Raw genomic sequence first — 21740 nt, forward strand, 5'->3', positions numbered from 1 at the left:
TTGAAATCGGCCATCACTAAATAAGTCGTTATTTTGGGTTTTTTGGCGCTCCAAAAATATTCTCGTCGCTTTATAATATTAATATTGAACCACTGTACTCACATGACCTGATTTAAATATGTTTTAGTACATTAATGGATCTTGAGAGAGGAAATGTCATTGCTCCCTATGGAGGCCTCACTGAGCCATCGGACTTCAACTAAAATATCTTAATTTGTGTTCCGAAGATTAACGAAGGTCTCACGGGTGTGGAACGACATGGGGGTAAGTAATAAATAAACTTTCATTTTTGGGTGAACTAACCCTTTAAGAAACCTGTTTTTCTGAGAAGTATTGTGGTTAATGTTCCTAAATCAACATCTTATTTGGTCCTGGAACAACTTTGTCATTGTTCACTCATTTTGATGTGTATTGTGTCTTGCAGGGAGGCTCCATTCAGAATAGGAAGTCAAAGCGTTGTTTGGAATTGGTGGAAAGTGCGGAAGTGGATCATGGATATCAGCTGGCCCTTCAGAAGTGCAGCAACCAAAAATGGACGATTACCAACATATTGCCTGGGAGAGTTCTATAGGCATGGTGTCTAGAGGACATATCACTGGATATACAGTAGACTCAGACACTGTATCCCTTTACACACATCGCTGTGTCATCAGCTAGAGGACAGAGAGCTGTTCTCTGTTATTTAACACTGTAAACATCTTCATGTCTTGTGCCAGACCTCAAAGACATCATGGAAAGTCTCCTGAATTTCATTTTTTCCAAAAGAGATGATTGGTTTAGAAACAATGATTCTTAAAGGGAAAGTTCTCCAAAAATGAAAATTGTTTCATCATTTACTCATCTCATGTTGTTCAAAACCTGGGGTGCTTTTGCCAAAATCATTGTAAGCCAACTATGGTAACAAGTTCCGTTATTATCAGCATAGTTTAATGAGTCAGTGTGTCCCGAAACCATAATTCAAACGAACATTCGCTCAAAAGTCGTGTGGTTGGAAAGTCAGCTCTTGATCTGTGGTTAGAAGCATAGTTTCTTGTTGACTTAATAAATCCTTATCAAAATAAGCAAGTTGATGTTCAGTACAATCTATATCTTTTGTTTCGAAAATCTGCAAATTTCATTTACATCTTTTTGCCAAGAGATTTAAAGCACGTTTTTGAAGAGTGAATCTGAAAATGAATTAAAATAACTGAGAATTAATCCTCAGATGCCATGTCCGTTAAATCTGCCGTTGATTCGATCTCAAACGTTTTAATCAAAAGAAGTTATTACTCTACCACCTGAGTGACATCATTAACCAACGTGGTTGAATGACAAATTTGCGACAATGCGGTTTCAGGAAACAGTCGTGACTAGCTAGTTGATTTCTAGAGTTATATGCTGTTGTAAACCACAAAAGATTATATTTCGATTAATGTTGGTTTTGACCATTGACAAAAAGAATTTCAAAAAATATCTTGTCTTCCACAGAAGAATGGCATACAGGTTTGGATTGACATGAGGGTGAGTAAATGATGATGGATTTTTTTTTTTTGTGTGTTGGGCAAACTGTCACTTCAAATGTTCTGCTGTATGATTGTATCCTGTGTATTTAAGCATTTAGTAATTTAGCTACTGTGTAGCACCAATTTAAAATGTTTTTCTTTTTCTCAGGTTCGTAAATGCTGGCTGTGATTATTTGATGTGGAAAAAGATGTTTTATAAATGTAAATAATCTTTCTAAATAATATTAAAGACTTTTAACTCTTCATGCTTGAATTTTACATATGAAACAAAATGAAGAGTTTATTTGCAAAAACAGATAACTCCATTTTTATGAATTTTCACAAATCATGTTTTTTTATTGTGCATTCCAAGTAATATCAATCAAACTGCAGTTGGGTTGTTTTGATTAAGTAATAATAACTCTAAAAAATACAGGTAAATAAAAAAATGAAAGTTCGTTGAAAGTATGTTTTATATATATATTAAAAGCTTGTTTTTAGCAAAAGCAGATAACTCCAACAGTCATTTTTGGCAAAAGCAGATAATGTACTCGGTTACTAACGTAACCTCGGTTCCCTGAGATACGGAACGAGTACTGCGTATGGGGAAAGGTCTCCTTTTTCCCCGTTACTGAAGCCTTTTTCAATAACGCAGTGTAACTGCATCGTCATTGGTTCACTCATAGACAAGTTGTTGAACCAATGACGGCACGGCATAGCTGCGTGACCTATGGCGACATATTCCCGCCGAAATGGGCGGGGTTTAGGGCTATATAAGCGAGCGTTTCGCCATAGGATTTCAGGTCATACGACTGAAGCGACGACACTGAAGCCGCAGCCTCGTGGCACGGCATGTAACGCAGTACTCGTTCCGTATCTCAGGGAACCGAGGTTACGTTAGTAACAGAGTACGTTCCCTTTCGATACTTCACTCGTACTGCGTATGGGGAACGAATTCAACCGTGCCGTGCCACGGCAGGGAACGACTGGACTTGTCTTGGGCACCGTGAGGGAACCAGAGGACAAGTGAGAAGGCCGTCGAACCCTCGTTACACTACAAAAAGGGAGTTAACTCCCAGAGTGGCATGAAGCGGAGCTCGATAGAGGCCGCTGGATCATACCGAGAGGACCCGAGCTTGTAAAGTCGGGATGTCCAAATGATAAAATCTGACAAAAGTGGACGGCGAGGACAGGCCGGCTGCCTCACAGATGTCTTTAATCGAAACTCCACTAGACCAGGCCCAAGAGGAAGCCATTCCTCTAGTAGAGTGAGCTCTAACTCCTATGGGGCAGTCGAGGCCCATAGAGGAGTAACAAAGAGCAATAGCGTCGACTAACCAACGCGAAAGACGTTGCTTTGAGACCGAAGACCCCTTGGTGCGGCCACCAAAGCAGATAAAGAGCTGATCAGATTGCCGAAAAGGCTGTGATCGATCAACGTAGGTCCTTAATGCCCTGACAGGGCAGAGTAGTTCCAACTCTCGCTCGTCCGACGAGGGAGGAAGCGCTGAGAGGGAAATAACCTGTGCTCTGAATGGAGTCGAGAGCACCTTAGGGACGTAGCCATGCCTAGGTTTCAAATCGACTTTGGAGTCGTTGGGCCCGCAAGTCCTCACGGAGAGGGCCTGCAAGTCACCAACTCGCTTAACCGACACTAGTGCAAGTAGCAGAGCGGTTTTGAGCGTCAGGGGCATGTGCCACACGAGTGGCGCGGCATTTGTAACAACGCCGCCACTGTGAAAACAGCGTTTGAGGGGCTCTTTTAGAGCGGCAATAAACCGCGGGAAAATCGCTCTTTTAGGCGCGCCGGATGGCGGCAGGAGACGGGCTGGCAGGCGGCCGGAAGTGGGAAGCTCGAGGCGGCAGTCGACGAGGGCGCCGGCGCTTCTTCCTCGGCGAGCTCAGCAGTCCGCTGCAGGAGCCTCTTCGACGGCAGCGAGAGCTTCTTTCCAGGCGAGCTTCTTCCAGGCGGCGAAGGCTTCAGCCGGAGATCAGCGAGGAGCGATGTGAAGTCGTCGCTGAAGGAGAGAGAACTGAAATCCTATGGCGAAACGCTCGCTTATATAGCCCTAAACATTCGCGCACTCTGTCGCCATAGGTCGCGCAGCTATGCCGCACCGTCATTGGTTCAACAAATTGTCTATGAGTGAACCAATGACGATGCAGTTACACTGCGTTATTGAAAAAGGCTTCAGTAATGGGGAAAAAGGAGACCTTTCCCTATACGTAGTACGAGTGAAATATCGAAAGGGAACTCCACATTTCATGTTTCATTGTTAAACAAAACCCAAGTAATTGCATTTAAAACACGCTCAAACACACATGTGCACACACACAAGCAAAAGGACAACTGAGGTTTTCAAGTCGTGTATGGTGTACAAGGACTTACAGGAGTCGAAATCATAAATCCTCGATCACTTTTAGTCAGCTTTGACAAAACTTTCCTCAGCTAGCGCGTCTTTTTGAAGTGACTAGAAGCCTTGTCACCTGACCTGAATACTGTGCGCTGATTCGCTAAAACAGACTTATCGGTTTCTGTACACAAACAACAAGGGCGCTTGTCGGCTTCTGCTGTAAAACGTGAATTTGCGATTCCTGACAGTGGACAAAACCGGCTTTTCTGACAAAATGGATTTAGGGTACAGAACCTGCTACATATGGAGAATAATCACAGAACTTAGTTCATTTTTTAAAAAAAATGGCATTTATCGGTTTTTGCAAATGAACTGAATGAAAATGTTCTACTGGTTTAAACTGATTTATTGCCTCAAAACTTCTAAAACGCAAGTCTAAAATGCTTGCAGGCCATCTAATCAACTAAAACAGATTTTCATTAAAATACCATTGGTGAAAAAAATAGCATATGGTATGGTATAAAAACTTAATTTAGGTTCAGGCAGAAATCTCTATTCATATGTTTTTTCTAATCAAAAATAGAGTTCTGGCATTCACAGAAATGAAAGTTCCACATTCACAGTTTGTGCTTTTGAGAAAATCTCTTATGTCCTGTCTTAACATCTACCATGGGACAAAACCCATTTATTCAAAGTCAGGAACACTTGACAACCTCAATTGAGCTCTGAGCTATCCAAATCTCCAAAGCGCAGACACGTTGATTTAACAAGGAAGGTTTCATGAGTCTTTCTGCTTAAAAAGGTTTACTAGAAAAACATTGGAACATGCTGAAACTCCAAAGACAGAACTGGCAACACACTCTCATGGCAGTGCATAAAATCGAATGTTTCCATAAGAAAAACATCATACAATTTCATTTGAAATCGCCAATAATTTAGTGGCTAATTCAAATGAATTCAGTTTTCATTCATACATTTTCACCCCACTGATGGTTAGGGTTACCAGTGGACCTCATTCTTTTTTCTAACAATCATATGTTTTCATACAAACTTGTAAAATTATGTTTTCTCATGAGATCCTGTTGGAACTGAGGATCATTTCTTGCTATATTTAAGCCACAAAAGTGTCTCAACATTCTCTTGGTAAAGCAACTTGAATGAATCTCCTCCATCCCCTGAAATAGGAAATCTAAATGAGTTTTAGAAGTGCATTTGTCAGGAAGTCTCAAATATACCTGCATCCTTGAAATAGTTTGTATTGATTCAAAAAAGCAAAAAAAAAAAAAAAAAAAAAAAATTATATGAAACAATTTTTCATCTTCCTTCTATTTCTCTCTGCACTTCCAGACCTGTCAGAAATACAGTTTGCCTCCTGAGATGATAAAACTCCTATTCCGACTGACCTTCTGAGGGGGAAAATGAACATATCCTGAAACACAACGGTTGTACACAAAAGCTCTTTATAAGATCTTGAATGGAAATGGAAGACAATGATGTTAAAATATATATATCTGACTGAATTCAGTTGCAGCATTGTTTGCTATTTCTATTATTCGACATCTTTTAGACTGTAAAACTGAACAACAATAAAATTGTAGTGTGTAGTGACGATGAATGGTTCACTTAATCCATATATATGGCCTTGATGATGAACCCTCTCCTTCCCCTGCTGTATTTTACTGCTGAGTAAACCAGAAGAATTAATTTAGCAATATAAATTCTGTGCATGATCATTAATCAAAGGTATTAAGGCAGAACTGTCCCCGCTTCACTGTCTCATTGATGAGAGCATTAGAAGTGTGAGAAACCCAGAGCATTTCAAGAGCTTGTTATCAGGCTTTAAAAGTGTTGGGTTAGCACTTCTGAACCTCATAATCCCACAGGCTGGGAAGCTAAACCCCCTGAGTTTATTCAATTACTGTATTCTCCCATAAGGCCCTTTCACTATCTGCTATAGTGCTTGAAGTGTTGTGCAATGGGGCAAGCAAAAAGAATACTGAACATGGAGAAATTTTGTTTATCTTAACTTTATAGTGGAAAGGAAATGGTTTTTTTTGGGGGGGGGGGGGGAGGGGCATTATTGTTGGGAGTATTTTTGTGTAGTGAAATTCCTTGGAAAGCTCATTTTTGCAGTGTTTTGTCAGCAGAACAATCCAAAAACACATTAAATAACAGTACAACCCACTGAAGAGATTTACTGCATGTCTATCCCTCACAGCCTCGCTTTCATTCGTGCTAAAAATCAAAGATGGCACTGCTGTAAATAAGGTCTATTGCTGTGATCTCATGTGAGTGATGTTTTCTCGCCCTCATGCCAGTACACATCATCAGAGAAGGATAGCAATGTCGCTGCAAGACGGAGAGGAGGTTAGTTTGATTAAAGATTATGAGGACACATGAATTAAAAAATAACTTCTCAGGCTCCTTCATGGCGTCGTGCTGATGACCCATACCGAGATTCGTTCCGTTCGGCCTCCGTTAACCTTTTCTCAAATTTCATTGGCCAATGGCAGCCATGTTTTTCAAGATATGCCAATTTCCTCATATGCTATGATGCGTCCTTGGACCAAGACAATGCATGCCCAATTTCAAGTCAATCGGACTAACGGTTGCATAGTTATAGCTGTTTTCATGTTTTTTTTATGTTATAGTGCCACCAAGTGTCCATTTTTTTACTGTGACTAAAGATCAAGCCCATACACATATGTACCCAGTTTGGTGAAAATATCTCATTTATTTCAAGAGTTATAGCCATTTTAGTAAAAGTGGCTCCGCCCATTTTGAAAGCTTTGGCGCGCCTTTGCGATTAAAATTTCAACGTTTTTTATTATTATTGATATTCAGACTCCAGAGAATCTTTCTGCACTGGTTTGGTTCCGATCGGGTGAAAAACCTAGGATTAGTTAGCAAAAGTATGTTTTGGACAAAATTCAAAATGGCGGAATTTTTTTTATGGCGGAAATGAAATCGGATATGCACGAGTATTTATGGCCACTATAAAAGTTCTACTTTAAGTATTGTATAAAACGTTTTTGAGTAGATAGGCTTTAAAAACAGGCTAACGTTTACTGGGAATACTCGATTTTGATTGGTCATCTAGGTGACTGAAACCGGCGCTACTTTCATGTTAGTCATATCCATCTGCTGACTCGCCATCTAATTTTTTATTCAAACACAAATGCTGCCATCTTGTGTCTCAGGGTACGTCTGTACGACAATGATGTACTAAAAGCTGAAAAGATTTTCCTTTGCTTTTTCGTGTAGACAACAACGTTGTCAAAACGATCTCCATTCACACGGATCTAAAATCGCTGTATTCTGCTGCCAGGCCAGTAGTTGGCGATGTCACTTTGTAAAGAAACGCTACGCGCCTGAACAGCGTTTTCACAAATTCATGTTTTTGTTGTTTACACAAAGACAATAATGGAATCGTTTTCAAAAAATTGCACATTTTCAATAGCTGAAAACTTTTTATGCATTTTGGCTGTTCATTTACATGTTACGTTTCATTTCAAAGTGCAAGTTTTTGAAATCTCTGTGCACAAAAACGCTAATTTGTAACTTTATAATAACTTTAAGAACATTAGCTAATATTATTACCTTATATGTTAGTTAATGGATCATTAGCATATGTTCATTTTGTTCCAAATGCCATAAAAATATGAGAACAATTGAGATCACTTTTAATATCTTTAATATCCTGATTACCTGGAGTGTTTTAATGAAAAACTCTGGGTTTAATGTATAACATCATGTAACCTTAATGTGAAATGAAGATGTTTCCTACTGAACAGAGAGTTAAATAATTTTTTTTTTTTTTTAAATAAAATACTAAAAAACAAGGAGATTTAGAGTTTTTAAATTCAGCCTCATTAAATGAGGTAAAAGTATATGGTTTTTCATTCTTTAGAGTGCAAGAAATTAGCCAGTCCCATCTGCTGTGTGCTGGCCCACTCACACTTTCAACATATCGCTGTTCATTCGTATATCTCGCTATTGGCACCATCTGCATTAACAGAGACCGAAAAGAAAGGAAATAATGACAGTTCATGCAATCATATGTTGCTCAGCGTTCCTACTGTGGTGGATAATGGAGCAGAAAAGAGTTCAGGCTTGATTAAATGGATTCACTAGCAACTGTGAAATTGTTTGTGAAGGTTGCTGGCAGGAAGTCACAACAGAAGGCAAAAGCGAAATTGTCTAATTGCCATCGGTTGGCGGAGAAACAAATTGTTTTAGTTGAAAAGACCACACCAGAGATTTACAAGTTGATACAGTTTAATATGAAGATAAAAATCACAGCCAAAGGCAAGAACCCTTAGGCTCAAACAGACATTTGCATAACTGACTTCAGATTGGTCTTTTTTTATACTTTCAACACATTTTTCCAATCATAGAGGACATGTTTATCATATCTTTAGAAGTAATTAAGGTTATCCTATCAAAATCAAACCAGGTAAATGTAATGTGTTTGTTATATATGGAAAACCTTGAATATCACATAATGAGCTTTCATTCATGTTGTCAGCTTATTTGATTAGCTTATTTCAAATTCAGTTCATTTTCGATTATTTAGCTGTTTTTGTTTTCCCAGGGATTAGCTTTAAGGTCCCAGACACAGAAGTAAACATCTTCCGAAGAACAAGAGGGTATAATGAGATTTCACATGGCAGAGGCAATCGATTCATTCAATGCAACGAAGAACGCACCTACCCACAGTGCAGGCTGTCCTGACTTTGGCTTTGTTTCTTTTGACATGCTTGGCAGGTCGGTGAACTGAGCTCTTCCCAGCTTTCACTTCTCCATCAGCTCAAAATATTGACAAGAAACGGCTTAGATATTTAGGGATATTGAGGGGAATGTGTCCCAATTGGTGGTTATGGTGGTCATAGAAATCCATGCATGGCATGTTCAACAGGGCTTATCATCGAATAAACCTCATCTGCCTTGGGCGAGAGGTCTGCCTCAACAACACATGCCAACTGAATGGCAGATAAAACTGGTCAAGTCTTAAAAAAACAAGCAGGATTGCTGGACGAGAGAACAACTGCTCCACTTATGAGACTCTTCAAGAGAGTAGCTCTCAAATCTAGATGGCAGTTTTGAGGAGGTTCTGGTGTAGTGACAATTGTCACCCATCCTCTCTTCAGCGCCTAATTACAATTCCTACAATATCATGTTATGATAAATGCAGTTTCAGCTACGTTATTTATGTCTGTGTTAGTTAGCTTATATAGGCTACTAGCATATATGATACCGATTAGCCTGCTAGCTTACTTTACACGCATATGCACTTACATGTATTCACAATCATCTTTAATGTAATTATGTGTTAAATGAAGTGTTAAATGTCCAAATATTTCAGTTATGAATAAAACAAATTAATGATGGTTAATTATTCACTTAATAGGCTATTCACTTACGAAAATGAACCATGGTTTTGTTTTGTTTTTTGGCGTATTGACTTCCATTTGTATAACCACAACAAAACCATAGTAAAACTGTTTTTAGTAGCAAAACCATGGTTAGTTCGTGGTTACGAACTTTTCTTTTTTTTTTTTTTTTATCGTAGTAAAACCATGGTTAATTTAAGTAAGGGTTATTATATTATTATTAACAGTTAATCAAGTGTCAGAAATTACGTTAAATTAGTTTATGAACTAATTTGTTTTCTTACATAGATAATCGTTAAAGGGATAGTTCACCCAAAAATGAAAATTTGATGTTTATCTGCTTACCCCCAGGGCATCCAAGATGTAGGTGACTTTTTTTCTTCAGTCGAATGCAAATTATGATTTTTAACTGCAACCGCTGCCGTCTGTCAGTCAAATAATAGCAGTAGATGGGAACTTCAACTATAACAGTAAATAAAACTTGCTTAGACAAATCAAAATTAAAACCTGCGGCTCGTGACGGCACATTGATGTTAGAGGTGTGAACCTACACTGGTCTCACGGTTCGGTTTGATTACGATTATCAAGTCATCAATTCAGTTCGATTCGATTATCTCGATGCATCACGATGCATTGATGATGCACTGCATCCTTATTTTTCAATTTTGCTTCACATGTATACAATTTTGTCAATAAATACAAGCAGTCAGATATATGAACTGAACCCTTAATTTTACCTGAAACACGCTTCTTGAATGTATCAAACATCAAATAAAACTCAAGTCTGGGCACAGAACACAACAGCAGCATTAGATTAGAACACACAAATGTAAGTACTAAAAGTGCATAATGCAGGGAGTGTACTTAAATACTTATATAGTGCAGTGTACTTTCTTGTAAAACATTTAAATATTGACAAATGTATAAACATGAAATTAAATTACAAACCAAAATAAACAAGAGGCCAAACCTACTTGAATATAATCAATATACAAAAAACTAAATCTGCACTTCAGCAGGTTTTCAGGTTTTCCACTACAGAAAAGGGCCGTATATCCTTTGCAATAAAAGATGCCACTGCTCTGGTAATTCTCTGCCCTCTCACTGAGTTTGGCGGCAACGTTGATATAAGTTGATCAATTTTTGGCTGAGCTGGATCCACAATGGCACTGACAGGCGTTTGCAGCTCGGGCTGAAAACGACTGACGTGGTTTCTCATGTTGGTTTGCACACAGCGTGTGTCTTGTCAAGGTCGGGCTTACCGTGTTGTTGATAAAAGCCGAAATGTGCCCAAATGTCGGCTTTTAAAGTGGTTGGAGCATTTTTTATTGCACGCTCAGGCGTTTCGCCTCCCTCTGCCATTTGTATGCCGCGACTAAGCACGCGGTGCTGACGTCAGAAATGCGTCAGTACATTATAACGATTATAACCGGTTATGGGCTATTACTGAACCGAAACCGAATCGTCCTCGTCTGCATCGCGATGCACCGTAGAAACGATTAATTTTGACACCCCTAATTGATGTCCTAAGACACGAAACGATCGGTTTGTGCGAGAAACCGAACATTATTTATATCATTTTTTACCTCTAATACACCACTATGTCCAACTTTGTTCAGCTTCCAGTTAGTGAGGTCAAAAAAAGCGTTCTGTTGACAGAAGTGATGTCTCGCCCATATACTTCAATGAGCGCGAGACATCACTTACGTTGTCAGAGCGCGATCAGACCTCACTAACCGGAAGTTAACGAAGTTGGACATAGTGGTGTATTAGAGGTAAAAAATGATATAAATACAGTTCGGTTTCTCGCACAAACCGATCGTTTCGTGTCTTAGGACATCAATGTGTCGTCACGAGCCGCAGGGTTTAATTTGGATTTGTCTAAGCAAGTTTTATTTACTGTTATAGTTGAAGTTCCCATCTACTGCTATTATTTGACTGACAGACGGCAGCGGTTGCAGTTAAAAATCATAATTTGCATTTGACTGAAGAAAAAAAGTCACCTACATCTTGGATGCACTGGGGGTAAGCAGATAAACCTCAAATTTTCATTTTTGTGTGAACTATCCCTTTAACTGCAGTTTGTAGAGACCCGATTTCGAGGGAGGACCCGATTTATTATGACACCGGCCACCCCGCTAGAAATTTTACGTTCCCAGAACATTCTCAGAACGTCCCCACTGGCATGGCCGCGGGAAGTGGGGGTGCTGGGGGTGCTGCAGCACCCCCTAGTGATGAGAGGGAGATTTAAAAAAAAAAATGTAGGCCTATTAAAATATTTTGCACAATTTATAAATTACTTATGAATATTTTAGAAAATGATTTTGACACACGTAGGCTATTACGTATATTTTGGATTTTAATTTCATATTTTGAGGCCTAATCAACACAGGTTCGGAAGTTACGTTGTCAACGTCAGGCAGGCAGGTTTGGTCGCCGAGTAAAGAGGTCCCGCTCGTTCCATGCAGAATACATCTTTGGCAGCAGCTAACTAGTAAATTTGCATAGTTTAATGACAGAAACGAGGAGAAAATATGTCACAGAAACCAATTTTGGATTTTTTTTGCATGTAGCTCAGGTAAGAGCATGGTGCTGCCGCGCTTGTAACATTTATTTTTTTGGCAACAAGTGTGGGATCAGCTTTGACTAGCCCAGCAATTGTAAGTAGTACACTATAGTATTTTTGTAAGGTGGTGGGGATGGAGATGGAGAGTATTATTTCATTTGTGTGTTCTTTGCGTAATGGTTGTGGAGAACTGTTAAATAACGTTTAAATAGTCGGAGATTATTTCCTTGTGGTTTGTGTAAAAAGGTTGGAGATGGAGACAGAAAGCTTTATAGGCTACTGTGCGTGTGTTCTTTGCGTAATGGATGTGGAGAACTGTTCAATAAACAAATTGCTTAAATAGTCAGAGATTATTTCCTTGTGGTGTGCGTAAAAAGATTTTGGAGTTAATAGAGTTGCGTGTGACATAAACGTGCAGTGACTCAAGCCATCTGACCAAATCGATTGCATTGTTTTAGCGTTATTGTGAAGTTTGATTAATATTATATTTTGTTGTAATATTATTTGTTGTATCTAAATAAGTTGCATGTATGTATAGGCTATCTGAAATTGTAATGAAAGTAATTATTTAGTTTTCTTTCGATTATTAAACTATTATTTCTGATTCTGCCTCGGATTAATAGTGCATTGCGCATATCTGAGAACTGATGTCTGTGTGTTTCAGACCCTGGCTGGCTGTGCACTGAAGTGTATATGACAATAAAGTAGTAAATCTCAATGTATTTATTTTTAAAATGTATTTTAAATAGGCCTATAGGCTCATAGGTTTTTTGTCAAAAAAAAAAAAAAAAAAAATTCACAGCACCCCCTGTTCAAAATTACTTCCCGCGGCCCTGCCCACTGGTGTAAAGGACGTTGTCTAGTAACGTTCCCAGAACGTTCAGAGACGGTCACGATGTGGAGTTCTTTTAAGGTTTGGAGAACGTTATTAAATGACCAACAGAGGACCGTGTGGGAACGTTCTATTAATGTCCCAAATATCCTCTTTGTAACGTTATTTTTTTGACCATAAAATAACCAAAATGGAACATCCCCCTAAAGTCATAAGGAACCTTGAACTGCAGCACTTTCATTACCAAAAGAGGACGTTTTAGGAACGTCCCGAATGTTTTGTAAAGGTTCAGAATTTTCGTCACCTTTAGAAAAAAACAAAGGTCCTGAGAACGTCGCCTTCTATGTGGGCATCACTAGAAATCCGGAGGTTGGTCAAGCTAACGGTTGCTCGTGTCTGTGTGAATAAAGCTTCTGAAATCTCTCTTCCACTCAAAATCACAGGCTCAGTGAAATGGCCGATATACAATCTTTTTGTATATCCTATATTTTGTACTACTTTTATATGCACTCCTGAAAGCTTCTGCCTATGATTTAAGTCTCAGCTCTTTTCACAACAAGCTCTTAAAAGTCAAGTTTCTCTTCTATGTTGTACCAGGCCATTTGTGGTTGTTAAATTGTTTTTGTTCAATAAAGTTCTTGCAAAAAGAAAAAAAAGTTTCTCACTGCTGCAAGAGTTTGTCCATCTGTGTGTTTATCAAACAGATCACTGGCGACATCTGCTGGTCATGAAAAATCTCTTTTGGGTTTCTGTTTTAGACAAGAGCGCCACAAACTGGTTTCATTATATTATTTCGTTTAATGAGGCATACAATATCACAATTATTTTACAGTCTATGATCACAATTCTATCCAGTAAATCTATTTTAAATGCTTAAATGCATATGCATTCCTCTCACTATGATTTCTTGGAACCACGTTATTTCTATCATTTCAAAAATCAAAATATAATTAATGATATTTTCCTTAATATTCAATTCAGCCTGCATTGAACCCTTAATTTAGTTTAATTTTAATTTCATACAATGGAAATTATAGTTGTGATTTTCACGATTATTATTATTATTTTAGATTATTCGTTTACATTTATAGTAGGCTATTATTATATTAATTTGATTAGTGCAAATAATAGTAATAATAATAATAATAAAACACGTGCTGCAAAAGAAAAAAGTTGTATAACAGTGGCATTTCAAAATTATTGTTAATTATCTGTCTTAAATCTAAAATTAACTGCCTAACGAATTAATAGTCGTAGTAGTTGTTGTAGCCTAATAGTTTAGATTATTTACGTTTATTGTAATTTTTTTTTTTACTTTTTTATTGTTACATCAGTGCAGTTAATAAAAAATAATAAACTTGATGCAAAAAAAGTTGTATAACAATGGCATTACTTCACAATTATTGTTAATTATGTCTTTACTAAATCTACTAAATTATTATTATTATTATTAATATCCAAATATTTTATTATTACAAAATATCTGGATCTACTTTCTATTTTTATCCTGTGCAGACCAGATGAAACCACATATGATTATCTAAATGACATTTCTTTTCAAACTAAACTAATCTGTGCAGCATTTTGCCATCGGAACCTCTCAAGAATGTAAAAGATCAGGGGACACATTTACAGTCGCGCCAAGTTTAGCGCTTCCGGTTCACTGTTGGCCTCTGTCAAACGAGTGAAACAAGTTTAGTTTCTCGCCATACATCTCTCTTGGGATATGTCTCATGCTTTGAGGACACTTACCACAGGAGTTTTGATCGCGCAGAGATCTGTGAGCGCCCAGCCGCTCTTGCGTCCTGTGTGCGCCGTGAACACCCGAGCGCAACAGCGGAGCCGGAGTGATGGAGTGAAGGGCAGTGAGAGTCAGGCGTTTGATGTGTCCCTCCTCGAGTTTCTTGTGTGTCCACTGTCCAAAAAACCCTTGAGGTATGATTATTCACCGTGTATAATATTATTACCTTATGTAAAGATAGTTATCATAGGAGTTCAATTGCTTATACCATCGGTTGAAAATGTTCCTTGCGAACTTTTATCATGGCAGATATAGATATAGCTTCTGACAGATATAATTTGTTACAGTTAATATGTTTGTTACTATTTTTAATGATATGTTACTTATAATTAAATATTTTGAAGTTGTTACTGCTTATTTTAAAATTGAATATTATTTAACTTAAAAAAAAGACAAAAATGGTACAGAATTACACACACAAACATTTCTATTTTTAATGTTTTTGAAAAAAGTCTCTTATGCTCATTAAGGCTGCATTTATTTCATAATAAATACAGAAAAAAACAATAATATTTTGAAATATTATTACAATTTAAAATTATGGTTTTCTATTTTAATATACTTTAAAATATAATTTATTTCTGTGATGCAAAGCTGAATTTTCAGCATCATTACTCCAGTCTTCAGTGTCACATGATCCTTCATAAATCATTCTAATATGCTGATTTATTATCAGTGTTGGAAACAGTTGTGCTGCTTAATATTATTTTGGGGAATTTTTGATACTTTTTTTCAGGATACATTGATGAATAAAAGCATTTATTCAAAATATAAATCTTTTCTAACAATAATAATCTTTACTATCACTTTTTATCAATTTAACACATCTGTGCTGAATAAAAATATTAATAAAAAAAATAATAAATAAATAAAAATTACTGACCCCAAACTTTTGAACGGTAGTGTATATTGTTACAAAAGATTTCTATTTTAAAGAATCCTGAGACAGTATTACAGGTTATAAAAAAAAATATTAAGCAGCACAACTGTTTCCAACACTGATAATAAATCAGCATATTACAATGATTTCTGAAGGATCATGTGACACTGAAGACTGGAGTAATGATGCTGAAAATTCAGCTTTGCATCACAGAAATAAATTATATTTTAAAGTATATTAAAATAGAAAACCATAATTTTAAATTGTAATAATATTTCACAATATTATTGTTTTTTTTTGTATTTATTATGAAATAAATGCAGCCTTAATGAGCATAAGAGACTTTGTTCGAAAAATAATAAAAAATAGTAATGTTTCCAAACTTTTGACTGGTAGTGTGTGTATATATATTAGTATCCTCCTTTTATATGAATTAATTTAGTATGGTTTTATAATAACTATTTTGTCATTAACTTTATTTACTGTGGTAAATTTGCATAAGTGATGTTTAGATTATCATTATTAGTAATACTAATACATGTTTTTCCTTCTTTTTTTTTTTAAGGTATGACGAAAGGAGCAACGAATTAATAAACGAAGAGCTTGGCATCGCATATCCCATCATTGATGGTATTCCTAACATGATCCCACAGGATGCACGAATGATCCATAAGACCGCAGCGACTGAAAAACCCACTGAATCTTGAGTTTATAAAGCAAATATTCATTTTCTGCCACAATGTTTTTCTCCCTGTCTACAGTAACTGTTCTTGTGCCATTGATATCTTTGTCTGGACTGTTTTACTCAGCGAGCGTGGACGAAAATTTCCCCCAAGGCTGCACGAGTGCAAGCAGCGTGTGTTTCTACAGCCTGCTGCTGCCAGTAACTATTCCCGTTTATGTTTTCTTCCACCTTTGGAAGTGGATGGGAATCAAATTATTTAGACACAATTAGACTGTAATTTCCTTTTTTAATTCCCACACAACATGAGACAATTTCAATTTTGTGAACAATGTTTGCTTGTAAACAATAGACATTGAAGATTCATATTCAAGAACATTTAACTGGAAGTAAACAATGAAGTGAACAATGTAAAAATACACAATAAAACTGCAAATACCAACGCTTTATGTCTTTGTTTGCATGTGCACAGAACTCACAAATCTAGCTTGCTACGATTTTACTTCTTTGCTCTTTTCTCAACACTTTCCGTGAACTTCATCAAAGGGCACATGGGCTTTGGTGAATCTTCGCCCTTCAACTTAAAAAAGAAAGACTCGTTCAAGCGAGTCTGAACGACTTTCAGCTGGAGCAGATCACCTTTGGCCTTGGGTCCCGTATCACCGTCTTCACTCGACGTGTCTGATGTCTTCAGCGTGGGTGGGTTTGCAGACTCTACAGTGGGATGTTTTGGCTCGTGCATTCGTCTTGTTCTGTCGGACAAACTCAGGTCCACCGGTTCCTCCGAGCACATGGATGTGTTCTGCTGCTGCTGCTGAAACCTGAGAGAGCTGGAGAGCGCTGGGAAGGTAAAGAAGTTCTCGGTTTGAGTGGTTGCTTCAGCTGTTGACCCACATGAATGCTTCTCTGGTGCCTTCACAGTAGTGGCCTCATTGCAGCTTGAGCTGCTGGAGATCTCCACATATGGATCCAAGAATGATTTCTGTGTGATAAACATGTCTTGGCTGTTCATCTCTTCAGCTGTATTGGATTCCAAGCTGCTTTCGCTGACAATGTGCTTCTTTCCAAATTCATTGTGATTTGTCTTTGCAGGTTGGTTTTCCTCAGTTGGCAAGTTGAAGATGACTCTCTTTTTAATCTTCTTTATCTCTTTTACTCTTTTATGACAATCGTTCTCCGTTGAACTTGGTGGTTTTGTCTCCTGATCAGGGGAGATGAAGATAATGGGCTGAATTTGTTTTTTATCTTCGGGCTGTTTCTTTATTTTAGGTTGCTGGAATTCATCCTCGAGTTTGGCTTTCTTCTTTGCCTTTTTTCTTTTCTTAGTGTTTTGCGTTTGTGTCAACTCTGTCTCATGGCAGCCATCGTGCAAGAAGAAGTTTGGCACACACTTGGTTTTCCTCTTATCCTTTTTTTCCTTCTTCACTTTCTTGTTTTTGTGCTTCTTGGATGCTTTAAAAGCATTTTCAACAATGGGAAAAATCCTCTTTGTTGGGAATGAAGCCATTTCCTCTACAAAATCAGAGAGCAACAATAAAGCACATTGGTTATTTGACCAAAATCAGCAAGAAGCAAGGCAAACACACAAGGAAGTAGACGAAGTACAAAAAAAAATTACAGTAAGAGTAGGCAGAATCCCTATGTACAGATGTGAACGTATATAAAACTGTCTAAATATAAATATGTATTGACCATAATACATATTTATCCCTATATACATGCATGCTCTATATACTTGGTGCTGTGAAATCAACCGGTAACACTTTACAACCTGGTTCCATTTGATAACATTAGTTAACTGCATTAGTTAAAGGGTTTATTCACCCAAAAATGAAATTTCTGTCATTTATTACTCACCCTCATGCTGTTCCACACCTGTAAGACCTTCATTCATCTTCAGAACACAAATTAAGATACTTTTGATGAAATCCGAGAGGTATATGACTCGTCCATAGACAGCAATATAATCAACACTTTCAAGGTCCAGAAAGGTAGTAAAGACATTGTTAAAATAATGACTTTGTTGAACAATATCTTCTCTTCTGTGTCATTCACATACATTGTTTACATCCAGCGCTTCCTATTTCTACATCAGAATGTTGACTCATTATTGGACGCATGTCGTGCTGATCACATGATCAGCTTTGGCCAATACTGAGCCGGCATTCAGACGTAAACACGGAAGCCTTCACTGTGATTACTGCGTCGCCTGTGTAAGGATAATGACAGGGAAGAGATAAGATTGTTGAATAAAGTCGTTATAAGTATTCTCGTCACTTCATAACATTAAGCTTGAACCACTGCAGTCACAAATGTTCAGTTGTATTTTGATGTTAGAAAATAAACACATGATTGCTCCCCTCACAAATCAACTTTTTGTTGTTTTTCACTAGCATGTCTCTTAGGTGTTGAGGAATAGTGCATCTTTGAGCCTACATTCAGTACTAGTAAAATACTTCAGTACTGTTAAAATCTGATTTACTCGAGTTGTATTGACATTTTTGCTGTAAGGTATCTGTACTTTTACTCAAGTATGGTTTTCAGCTACTCTATACACTTCTGCATTAATTAATACGTTATTAAAATCAAAAGATGTAGTTTACGTTTATTCATTTTGCAGATGGTTTTATCCAAAGCGACTTACAAATGAGGGATACAGCAAGCGATTCATCATAAAGAGGTGTAGGTGTAAAAAATAAAGTGCTCATAATAAAAAGTTTCGGACATTGCTTTGAGTAGCAGAATAGGGAGGGATTAAAGGAAAGTGAAAGCATAGATTTTTTTTATGTTTTTAATTTTTTTTGGTTAAAGGAACACTCCACTTTTTTTGAAAATAGGCTCATTTTAGGCTCGAGTTAAACAGTTGAGTTTTACCGTTTTCGAATCCATTCAACCGATCTCCGGTTCTGGCGGTACCACTTTTAGCATAGCTTAGCATAGTTCATTGAATCTGATTAGACCATTAGCATCGCGCTTAAAAATGACCAAAGAGTTTTGATATTTTTCCTATATAAAAAACTCAAAACTCAACTGTTTAATTCTAGGGGAGTTGGAAAAATTAGCCTATTTTCAAAAAAAGTGGAGTGTTCCTTTAAAGGTGCAATATGTATGATTTTCTGTCCGCTAGAGGCCTATTCAAAACAAAGGCGTGGCTTGATGACGCCAAGTTTGAGCATGAAATCTTGGAACATGTGGTCTTCACCTCACAGCCGGTGGAAAACAATTGGGAAAGGACTCAGGAAGAAATCATGTTCATGGATGCGATTATTAACGTTACTGTAGTATGACTGCTGGAGCGATTGCGCAACACATGCCGTGAGCAGCTGAACTTTTATTATGACACAGTCGCCGCCGCCGCTTCTGCTTTTCCGGTCATGAGTATGAGGTAACGAAGCTCTGTTTATCATATTAGATACATTTGAGAGTGTTGAAAGTGTTATAACATTACTCTGTGCGTTCGCTCGGCGGCTGCTGTGAGACACTGTTACACACTGCAGTAAGCTAGATCGATATTAGAATATCATTTTAAATATTGGATGGCTTGTGTTGATAAATGGCATGTAATTAATTTTAAAACATATTGTATGATGGAGAAAATGCTGTATTACTGTTACTAAAAATAAAGCTGCATCTGATTATGCTATGTTAGCTGCTTGACAAAATAGTATTTTTCTCTGAGGCATGGTTAATAAAGTATGTTACTCGCAAAAAATCAAGAAAATTGATTTAAACAATAAGAATAAACGTGTTGAGCTATATAACAATAATTAGTTTTCTGTCTATAAATATATCAAAAACAGTTGTTCCCTTGTCTATTAAAATGTAAATATTAAAGCATCTTTGGTATTCCCATGGTTTAATAAAACTGGAAACTGAGGGTTAACGCGGGTATGACGCAATTGACAGGCGACTCCTCACACGTCCCGGAGCCTTGGCTAAAATTGAAATTTTCTCAAGATTTACAAATAGTTGGAAACATTTGGGATATTGTAAGTACTCAAGTGAACAAAATATATAACACTGGCCTAGTGGTTTTTGGATATTTTACTGCAAAATTCTTACATACTGCACCTTTAATGGACCTGAGCTAATATTAACTATCAATAAACAGTTCATTAACTTACCTTAACAAAGTTTAACACATACAATAACCAAAGTATATCCCAGTTAGTGCAATAACTAACGTTAACGGATGGGACCTTATTGTAAAGTGTTTCCATATACCATTAAGTAAACTGATGTAAAAAAAAAAAAAAAACCTGAATGCTCTACCATAAATTATAGTATATAAATGTTAGTGAATACTCACAAGCCTCATTAAAGTGAAGTGTCCTTGTCCTGTCTTCCCCCAATAACATCTGTTGATGTGATAATATTCATTTAATTCAATTGCATGGAATCAAATTTTATGAACTACGTGCCAAATCGAGTATACCTCTTACCTGACAGGCTTCTGAGGATTTAGCCGGTCACCTTTTCTCTCAGAGAGCTGGACCTTAAAACTACAAGGACATTATTGTGTTTACATTTGTAAAACATGAAAAACACTATAGCTAAAGTTGATTGCTACAATATAACGCAACGACATTTTCCACAGATTCTCGGCAACGTTGTTACAGGAAGCAACTGTTCCCCTCAGCGACTAAATATTTGGCAAAGTGCAGTTAATTTAAAACGTATTTAATGTACCGTTGAACATGGTCTTAAATTAACAGGAAAACTGTCATGTACTTACCTGTTTTGCCAGTTAAAATAATTACCGCTTTCAGTGCTGTCCGCCACTGCGCATGCTCAGTAAGTTGTCGACAGCATCTATCAAAGGCACGCTGCTATAAAAATGTAATTTTAAATAAATTTTAAGTAATTTTTAAAAACTAAGCAAAATTATCTTGTAAAAAATGACGTATAAAGAAACACTAAAGAAGAAAGACGCATAAAAAACTGTTGTCAGTGGTGTGTAGAAAATGTGCCATTTCATAAATCACACCGTTGCTGTGAGACGAAGAGCTTCTCCAGTGCATTCATGAATAAGCATCACTTCTCTGTGCGTCACTCGGCTTGTCAGGCAACTATTTTCCCTTTCTCACATAAAAGGCGCTTTTTGTAGCTTTTCTTGTAAGAAATGTCTTCCGTGGTCTATGGCGTCATCAAACAGCAGCTAAAATTATTTTTACGGCCATTCTTTTTACGGCCCAATGGCAATATCTCATGTGAACGTGCATAAAATGTGTTACAAATGTCTTTAGGCACATAAAATGTACTCAGTCAGCGTCACTTTTTTTAAAAAGGTCACAAAGTTCAAGGTTTATTCGCGTAAGAAACGACATAAATTTGGATTCAGTTAATCCTAAAACCTTTTAAAATACATTTACTTTTTTTTGGTACTTTTTATATGATTTATTTTTCATTTGTTTTGTGCACTTTTTTGAGTAGTAACACAGCATTGTAGGCCTGCTTAGGTTCTGTTTATATGGTTTCATTGCTGTTCTATTGTATTCTATTCTGTTTTTCTATTCTTTTCTGTTCCGCTCTGCTTTTGCGCTAGTCTTTCAAACATTGTAAAATGTGTTCATTGAAAAGAAGCACTTGTTTGATTTGATGTGCTACATTAATATAAGAAATAATATAATATTTTTAGAACCAGTATTTCATGCAAATACCTTCTTTTATGACTTGAATGTTTCACCTGTTGTCAGATGCCAGCTATTATACTGTCTGTCATCCATTTTAGTCGTCCGATGTTGTATTCAA

At 37.1% G+C, this 21740-nt stretch overlaps 4 protein-coding genes across 4 annotated transcripts in view; 3 read left to right on the forward strand and 1 right to left on the reverse strand.

Annotated features, from left to right (window-relative positions):
• Positions 1 to 571, forward strand: part of galnt18a (UDP-N-acetyl-alpha-D-galactosamine:polypeptide N-acetylgalactosaminyltransferase 18a) — a 72798-nt gene extending 72227 nt beyond the window's left edge. The window contains exon 11 of the mRNA XM_067379545.1: positions 425 to 571. Coding sequence (XP_067235646.1) covers positions 425 to 571 — 147 coding nt within the window. The remainder of the gene's footprint in view (positions 1 to 424) is intronic.
• A 13695-nt stretch (positions 572 to 14266) lies between these two features.
• LOC137015043 (UPF0434 protein Mmar10_2939-like) lies at positions 14267 to 16014 on the forward strand. The gene is made up of 2 exons (XM_067379692.1): positions 14267 to 14561; positions 15873 to 16014. The coding sequence occupies exons 1-2, from the start codon at positions 14353 to 14355 to the stop codon at positions 16012 to 16014; spliced, it is 351 nt and encodes a 116-aa protein (XP_067235793.1). The 5' UTR covers positions 14267 to 14352.
• A 32-nt stretch (positions 16015 to 16046) lies between these two features.
• On the forward strand, positions 16047 to 16437 carry LOC137015044 (phosphatidylinositol N-acetylglucosaminyltransferase subunit Y). Its single transcript, XM_067379694.1, has one exon. It carries the CDS (start codon positions 16047 to 16049, stop codon positions 16260 to 16262), a length of 216 nt encoding a protein of 71 aa, XP_067235795.1. The 3' UTR covers positions 16263 to 16437.
• A 51-nt stretch (positions 16438 to 16488) lies between these two features.
• si:ch211-176l24.4 (M-phase phosphoprotein 8) lies at positions 16489 to 20863 on the reverse strand. The gene is made up of 4 exons (XM_067379691.1): positions 20725 to 20863; positions 20432 to 20491; positions 20299 to 20347; positions 16489 to 17501 (listed from the first exon to the last, which is right to left on the reverse strand). Exon 4 carries the CDS (start codon positions 17494 to 17496, stop codon positions 16489 to 16491), a length of 1008 nt encoding a protein of 335 aa, XP_067235792.1. The 5' UTR covers positions 17497 to 17501; positions 20299 to 20347; positions 20432 to 20491; positions 20725 to 20863.
• Between the last annotated feature and the right edge of the window lie 877 nt (positions 20864 to 21740).

The sequence above is a fragment of the Chanodichthys erythropterus genome, chromosome 24, assembly GCF_024489055.1.
Source record: "Chanodichthys erythropterus isolate Z2021 chromosome 24, ASM2448905v1, whole genome shotgun sequence".
NCBI classification, from domain to species: Eukaryota; Metazoa; Chordata; class Actinopteri; order Cypriniformes; family Xenocyprididae; genus Chanodichthys; species Chanodichthys erythropterus.